Source organism: Psammomys obesus, unplaced genomic scaffold (assembly GCF_907164565.1).
Source record: "Psammomys obesus unplaced genomic scaffold, mPsaObe1.curated_primary_1811, whole genome shotgun sequence".
NCBI classification, from domain to species: domain Eukaryota; kingdom Metazoa; phylum Chordata; class Mammalia; order Rodentia; family Muridae; genus Psammomys; species Psammomys obesus.
Window position 1 is genome coordinate 3,197,821 of NW_026596158.1, and position 8,027 is coordinate 3,205,847.

At 57.0% G+C, this 8,027-nt stretch overlaps 1 protein-coding gene across 2 annotated transcripts in view; it reads right to left on the reverse strand.

Moving 5' to 3' along the window:
• The window catches only part of Scn1b (sodium voltage-gated channel beta subunit 1), a 9,280-nt gene extending 2,213 nt beyond the window's left edge, over positions 1-7,067 (reverse strand). The window contains exons 1-3 of one of the 2 annotated variants that reach the window (XM_055594962.1): positions 6,705-7,067; positions 5,162-5,328; positions 3,391-3,631 (exon numbers count right to left, since the gene is read on the reverse strand). In XM_055594962.1, the coding sequence (XP_055450937.1) occupies positions 3,391-3,631; positions 5,162-5,328; positions 6,705-6,744 (448 nt within the window). In that variant the 5' untranslated portion in view covers positions 6,745-7,067. Of the gene's footprint in view, positions 1-3,390; positions 3,632-5,161; positions 5,329-6,311; positions 6,334-6,704 lie in introns of those variants that run through there. The other variant, XM_055594963.1, reaches the window with a different exon arrangement.
• Positions 7,068-8,027: the final 960 nt, after the last annotated feature.

Here is an 8,027-nt window from a genome sequence, read left to right on the forward strand (position 1 = left end):
TCATTCATTCATTCATTCATTCATTCATTCATTCATTCATTCATTCAACAGGCTTTACCCATGCCATGAGTGAGCTCTCTCCATCTGGGCCTGTGCTAAATTATATTCTTTGTTTGAGACAGGGACTCCCTACATAGCCCAGGTTGGCCTCGAACTCACAGCCCTCCTGCCTCTACATTCCAAAGATGAACCAAAGATGCCAAATTGGGCTCAGAGCTAGGGCTCCACCCCAACCATAACTGTGTTCAGAGTGCAAGGCCACTGTCCTGTGACCAAGACAGGCCCTGGTAACAGCTGGCTTCACTAAGCCACGGGGCATGTCAGGAGGAGGGACTGTGGAGCTCCCCACTTTACAGACGAGGAGTTGAGGTCACACGAAGGGGCAAAGGCCTCTTCTGGATGGCTCTTTGAACTCTTCCGCTTTCCTGAGGACTGAACTCAGGCTGAGCAGGCTGGGGGAGAGAGAGCTCTACCACTGAGCTACAGTTCTGTCTTTCATGTGCTGGGGGAGGGGAGCCTTGCCATGTTCCCCAGGCTAGCCTTGCACTCTCTCTACAGCCCTGGCTTCTGTCTCAGCCTCAGCTGGGATGGCAGGCCGGAGACTCCACATCTGGCCTTGGCCTTCTTAAAAAAATCTTCTGCCTGTGGGACCACACAGCAGCCCTCTGTGGGCTGGGTGCCTCAGCAGCTGTGCAGTTCAGGTCCTCCGGCCTGCCTGCCTGTCCTCTGTCCTGCCTGTGTGTCGCTACCCATGTCCGTGGTGCCTGGCTGTCTGCCCCACCTGTGCTGGGTGACCAGCCGCACCCTGCCACCTCCACACTCCCGACCAGCAGGGGCCTTCTCAGCCCTTCATCCATCACCCTGCCTTTGGATGAGATTCCACGTGTATTTAGGGGCTTCCAGCAGGAGGGGGTATCGGCTGATGGGCGATGCCAGGAGCACAGTAAGTCGAAGAGTGGGAATGAAAGCCAGACCTGGCAGGAGCCAGGCAAGATGGCATACACCTCCTGATATACATCAAAAAGCCAAAAGCAGGGGCTCAGTTTTCAGGGTGCTTGCCTATCCTTGCCTAGCATGCTTGGAAGCCTTGGGTCTGCGACCCAACACTCAATAAAACAGCTATGTGGTGCATACCTGTAACCCTAGCGTGTGGGAGGTACAGAAAGGAGAGTCAGGAGTTCAAGGTCATCCTTGGCTATATAGCAAGTTGGACATTATCCTGGGTAACATTAGACCCCATCTTTAAGAGCTCCCGAAAACATAAATGAAAAAACATTCAAACAAACAAACAAATAAACCGTGGCCAGCTGGGCGTGGTAGCACACACCTTTAGCCCCAGCGCTTGGGAGGCAGAGGCAGGTGGATCTCTGAGTTTGAGGCCAGCCTGGAGAGTTCCAGGACAGCCAGGGATACACAGAGAAACCCTGTCCCCTGAAAAACAAAACATAGCAGTCTTTCAGGTGTGGTAGCTCATCACACCCATAATTCCAGCACTCAGGATGCTGAGGCAGGAGAATTCGTTTGAGCAGGAATGTGAATTTAAGGTTCACCGGGCCACGCAGTGGAGAGCATGTCTCAAAATGAATACATAAATAAGTAAATAAAAACAAAAAAAATAATACAATACAATATAATAATATAATAGATATGGCCACTCACATGGCTCAGCAGGTTAAGGCACTTGTTGCCAAGCTGACGACCTGAGTGTGACCCCCAGGGTCCACATAACAGAAGGAGAACTGACTCCCACAAGTGACATTCACCCTCATACACACACAAAAAAAACATAATTAAAATGTAATAAAGAAGCAGCACTATAGCTGGGCGGTAGAACATGCTGGAGTCTGGAAATATGAGCTCAACAGAAAGGGCTCTGAACACTCTGGCCAGTGCAGGCTCTGAGAGTTATAACGGGGCAGAGAGTGGATATACAAGAGCCAGGCTTTGCCATCATGGTGGCCTGAGCTGGCACCTCTGCTCTGCACAGGGTCTGTGTCCTGAGCCCACAGGAGACAGAGACCGACAGCCATCTCTCCGAAGCTGGGGTGTGTGAGGCCTGGTGTTAGGGCAGCCTCAGCTCCGCCAAACCCTGTTCTCACAGGCAAAACTCCACTTTCTGTGCCCACCGCCCACCACATACGTGCCATGGTGACGTCCCCGTGACTCCCTCAGATGTGCCAATCGCTTGCCTTCTGTGCCATTTTGATGAGAAACATAAAAAGCTAATTATAAAAAATGATCCCGCAGGCTCTGGCTGACAGAACACGGATGCACATGGGCAACAGACTGGGGAGAGGGTGTTAACCCAGGCAGGGCTGGTTTCAAATCCAGGATCCAGCAAGGTGGCTAGGTCTCAAAATCTCACCTCCCTGAGCCTTGGCCTTTGGCCCCATAAAATGGGGTGGCAAAGCCCCTCCCTCAGATGTGGGTGGGAGGGTCCAGCAGGGGCTTTTTAAAAAGCCAGAAGTAGCCAGGCCCTGTGGCACATGCCTTAATCCCAGTACTCAGGCAGGCAGAGGCAGGCAGATCTATGAGTTCAAGGCCAGCCTGGTCTACAGTTGAGTCCAAGACAGCCAAGGCTACACAGAGAAACCCTGACTTGAAAAACTAAAAGAAGAAGAAGAAGGCCAGAAGGCCAAGGTGCCAGGTGCCAGGTCCTGGATATGAGCAACGCTACCAGCCCCGAGGGACACACTTCCCAGAGTTCTTCACTGCCTCCAGGCTTGGAATAGCTCTCTGACTTTCTAAGGGGATAAGACACGGGACTCTGGAAAATTCCAATAGATGCTGATCGGACAATGGTCTATCCTGGCTGGAAGAGTGGGACACGCCTGTAGTCCCAGCACTTGGGAGGCTGAGGCAGGAGGATCAAGAGTTGGAGGTTAGCATGGTCTACAAAACAAAACCCTGCCTCAAAACTAAAATAAAAACAAAAACAACAACAACAACAACAAAAAAAAAAACCCAAGATGATTTGGGGAAGAGGTTTAAGGCAGCTAAAAGAAAAATGCTGGCTCCACTTAGAAACACCACAAGCCTCCGCTGTTTCCACCTTGGCCCCCAAGAAGGCCTCAGCCCCACTACTGTGTGGCCTCAGCTGAGAGACATGCCAAGTCAAACAGAATAGTCTCTCGGGTCCTGGGGTCAAGCCTGGGCCTCAGAGATAGTTAGACACCTGTCAGAGGTCACACAGCATGAGCAGGGCCTGTCAGCGGAAAGGCCCCACTCTGACTCCCGTGGGCTGAATCGCTGAAGGCTCCAGAGCCAGAAAGGAAGTGTCCTTCCCCCCTTCCACTGTTGACCGGCCTCTGAGCGGCACTAGCTTGTCCCCTTCTTTCCATCTGTCCCACCATCTGGCTTGCCAGAGAGTGATGACAAGGCTCGACTCACCCTTGTCCACCACCTCCAGGTGGATCTTCTTGACGACGCTGGTGTTGTGCTCGTAATTATCAAAGAAGAGGAGACGGTAGACGTGGCATTCGTAGTCGCCAGAGTGGTTGTAGGTGACGTTGGTGATGAAGATGGACAGGTCCTGCAGGTCCTTGGTGCCCCGGCTGCCATTCCAAACCACACGGCCCTCGAAGCGTTCATCTTCCTCCAGCTGCAGCACCTCGTTCTCATAGCGTAGGATCTTGGGGTGGTTAGTGATGAGCGGGGTATATAAGTCATGGTCTGGGCCTGTCTTTCATATGTGTCACTCCCAAACTGCCCCCATCCTGACCCTCCCAAGGACAGATGATGCATAGATGGAATCAACATCCTTCCTTTTGTTTTGTTTTTGTGGTTCTGACATTATAACCTTTGCACATGCCAGGAAGGTGCTCTACCACTGAGCCACATTAGCAGACTCTAGGCAGATGCTCTACCACTGAGCCACATCCCAGCCCCTCACTGGGGGATTCTAGGCAGGAGCTCTACCACTGAGCCACACCCCAGGCCCTCACTGGGGGATTCTAGGCAGGAGCTCTACCACTGAGCCACAAAACAGCCCCGCACTGGGGGATTCTAGGCAGGGGCTCCACCACTGGACCATGCCCCCAGACTCACTTGTGGATTTTAGGTATGGCCTCTACTCTGACCTACACCCCCAGCTCCTCAGCGTTGAATTTTTGGCAAGGGCTCTATACCTAAGCCCCGCCCCCAGTTCCTTACTGGTGAATTTCAGGCAAGGGCTCTCTCATCAGCCATGTCCCCAGCCCACACTCAGGCATCTTGACTTTGGGCAGTGAGGGATCAAGGAGGTTGAGATCTCGCCCGGGACCATGGCACACACCCTGACTGCCCCAGCCCCGAGACACATAAAATACACACAATTCCACGGCTGAATCCCTGCCTGGCGTCCGTAGCCCCCTTCTTCTACACTTCCTTGTGAGCCACTGGTCACATTCCCCGGTCTGTGTCAGGCACAGCCTCCCTCTCCTGCCATGTACACATTTCAAAATCCACACTCGGTGTACAGCTTTACTCTTTGATTTTGCTCTAGGACTGCCCAAGACATTTTTGCTGGTGCCAAATAATTCCAGTGACATTTTTTTTCCCCTGCCAGCCAGATGCCAGATGCAACACACTGATTCAAGCGTCACACGGACCGAGGGGGCTGAGGGGGCCGAGGCCAGCGAGGTGGCTTAGCAGGTAACGGCCCTTGCCACCACGCTGACCGCCCGAGTTTGATCCTTAGGACCCATGAGGTGGAATGAGAGGATGGACTCCTGCCAGTTGTCCTCTGACCTCTGCACAAATGCACGTACCCACACATACACACAGTTTGCACACACATAAAATGTAATTTTTTTTTTTTTTGATCATGTGGGGTAGACACTATGGCCCCTCACTGTAACGGCACGAGGGACGCATGCTCAGTGACTTGCCTAAGGTGATCGGCAGCCTGTGGAGATCTAAATCCAGGTCATCCATCATATCCACATCTTCATCATTAGTAAACGCACTCAAACAAGTCAAGCGCACGCCTGTAATCCCAGCACTCGGGAAGCTGAGGCAGGAGGATTGCCAAGAGTTAGAGCCCAGACTGAGCTACTCAGCAACGCCCTTCCTCAACACCACTAAAAGCAATACCCAAGCAAACAAACAACCCTGAGAGTCAGCACTGCCGGGCCCCACCCCCACCCAGATGCCAGCCCGGGGGGCCCCGGCACCCACACACCTTGACGAATTCCTCTGTCCCCTTCTGGCGGAAGGTCCACTCGGTGAAGGTCTCGGCGCTGGTCTCACTGCGACGCTTACAGGAGATGCACAGGATTTTGAAGGTCATCCCATACACGGCCTCCGTCTCGGAGTCCACCTCCACGCAGCCCCCGCAGGCAGAGGACACTGGGGACACAGTGGGCCCGGGTCAGCGAGGCGCCTGCCCCCCGAGGCAGCACTGGACTCGCTGCCCCATGGAAACCATCTGTTCCCCTTCCATCCTTACTGCAAATAGTGGGTGCCAAACCTGTCCCTGCTGCTCACTCGCCCTGTGACCTTGACAAGACACCCATCCTCTGGGAGCCTCAGTTTCCCTCCTTCCTTTTCCCTGCCTCTTAGGTGGAAGGAACTGTCCCCTTTCTTCCCGGTAGTTTCTGGATAGAATGTGCACACCGGAGGGCCCAGGAAACAGGCTGTCATTTGGCAAGGAACTCCACTGAAGTGCCCTGACCCTCGAACACCCTTCTTTGTCATTCCCACCAGGAAACGGGTCTGCAGAACCGGCCACGGGTAGAGGCCTGGGTGAGGGGGTTCACACCGGCCACGCTTCCTTCTCTTTCTAGCTTCTGTGTGGTCTACCTCCCCCCCCCCCCCAACGTCTTCACCACCTTGCTCTGTCCCCTTTTCCGCAGACTCCCTCACTTCGAGACCTTCATTCGCCCCAAGTTAAAAGCTCTTTGCTGCCCCAGGACCTTTGCTTCATCACTGAGCCCTTGGGTCTCTCCATCACCCTCTTACCTGTCATCTCATGAAGTCATACCTCCAACTCCAGCTCTGGCTTATTTCCTTGTCTCCCCAACCTCCCGATCTCTTACTCTACAGGGCTACTGGTTCACCTAAGTCTTGCCTCAGTCTGCCCCGTATTTACCCCACCTAGGGGTCTCTGAAGGTCCCAGCACCGTCGCGTTCCTCACTGTCTATGACCCCCCACTGTTACCGCTGATTTAAACTCCATCTGGTAGGCTTTCTGTCCCTTGGGCTTCCTCTCTGTCTCCATCCCCGCTGGTTCTCTCCAGATCTTTCCGCCGCTCTCAAGTTTCTCTGTCCCTGGCTCCAGCTCCCAACTCTCTCCCTCCAAGGTCCCTGTCTGCCTCAGTCTCTCCGTTTACCCCCAAGTCCACGGTATCCTCTCTCGGTACCCATCGCTCGTGGTTCGTCTCCCGGGGCCTGAGTCCCCGGGCGCCGCCTTCCCCCACCCCTCACGCGGCTGTGGGTGTCACATTGCAGCCTGCGGGGCTCCGCGAGCAGCTGACTCCGCGCCTCCTCGCCCCCGGCCCGGCGTCCGCAGCGGCAGCTCCGTGCCAAGCGTCCCCCCCACCCCCCCACCCCGCGCCCGGAGCTTCCCCTGCGTCTCCGCGATCCTCCCGTGGGGTCCGGGGTCCCGCGACCCCAACGACCCCGCACGGCTCACAACTTCCCAGGCGGGGACTTGGCGGAGCCCGGGCCAGGCGGGCGGGGGGCGTCCCGATGGCCCACGGCGCGTGTCCCCCGGCAACACTCACCCAGCGCCGCGCCCACCACGAGGGTCAGCAGCGTCCCCATGGCCGCGCGGGGCGGCGGGTGCGCAGGGCGCAGCGACAGGCGACGGGCCCCGGCGGCGACTGGCCCGGGCGCGGGCGCGGCAGCTGCAGCTGGGGGGGCGCGCCCCCCCGCTCCGGTTACCGCCGGGGGCCCAGCCCCGGGGCCCCGAGAGCGGGCATTCCCGCCGTGCGGCGGCAGGCTCCGGGGGCTGCGTGCGCGCGCGCCACAGGGCGCATCCAGGCTGCGGCGACCCCTGCCTGGCTCCGGACGCCGCGGCTCGCGCTCGGGCTCCCGGGGCTGGGGCGCGGACCGCGGGCTCCTGCGCACTGCAGCGGCGGCCCGGGAGGGAGGAGGGAGCCGAAGGAGGGAGGAGGGAGCGGGAGGGGGCGGGATGAATCACCGCGGAGGGAGGGCGCGGCCGCCCAGCCTTTGCCGCAGCGGCCCGGGAGGCGTCCGGGCACCGGCCTCTCCGGTGGCTCCTCCGGGTCGTCCCGCCGGGTCACCCCGCCTTCGCCAGGTTCCCTGGGGTGGAGGGACCCTTTCCTCTTTCTCTTCCTGAGGTCATCTCCGGACACCCAAGAGGACTTGTAGGACAGTTCGGGGGACCAGCTTTCGCCTTCTTAACTATGGAGGTCAACCTTGGGGAGCTCGTGGGGAGACGAGGCCGAGACATCCGAGGGACCTCCTTCTGACGTCTGAGATCCCTCGGACTGGAGGTCACAGAGCCAAGACTACGAGGACAGAGCGCGGTGCAGGGGTCAGGCTAGGGCTACATAGAAACCTCCCGGTCTTATCCAAGGGACCCTTGGCATCTCACAGCTCTGGGGGTCGGAGGTGCCAGGTTTCAAAAGGGCCATTTCCCGCGATGCCCCGCTGCGACTCTGACGTCATCTTGCCAGCTCTCCTCCCACTCCGCCGTCCACCGGTCCCCCACCCCCAGCACACCAGCTCATCGCTGCTTCGGGGCCTTTGCCCTACTTCCATGCTGCCTGGACACCCCCACCCCACCCCCGCGCACCATCCCCAGGTGACAGAAGCGCTGGGTGTTCCGCCGCTCAGGGCTCCAGTGTCACCTTCAGAGTATTTTTGATTAGTACTGTGCCCATTTTGAGTAATCCGCCTCCCTGACTGGACCATCTTGGTTCTTATTTAACTTTGTCGGAACAGCAGTTGGTACCTAACACCATGGGGTTTTGTTTCGGTTTTTATATAATTTACTCTCTCTCTCCCTCCCCCCAAGACCATACAGCCATACCTAGGCATATATGTGAAGGTCAGTGGACAACTGGGAGGGGGAGTTGGTG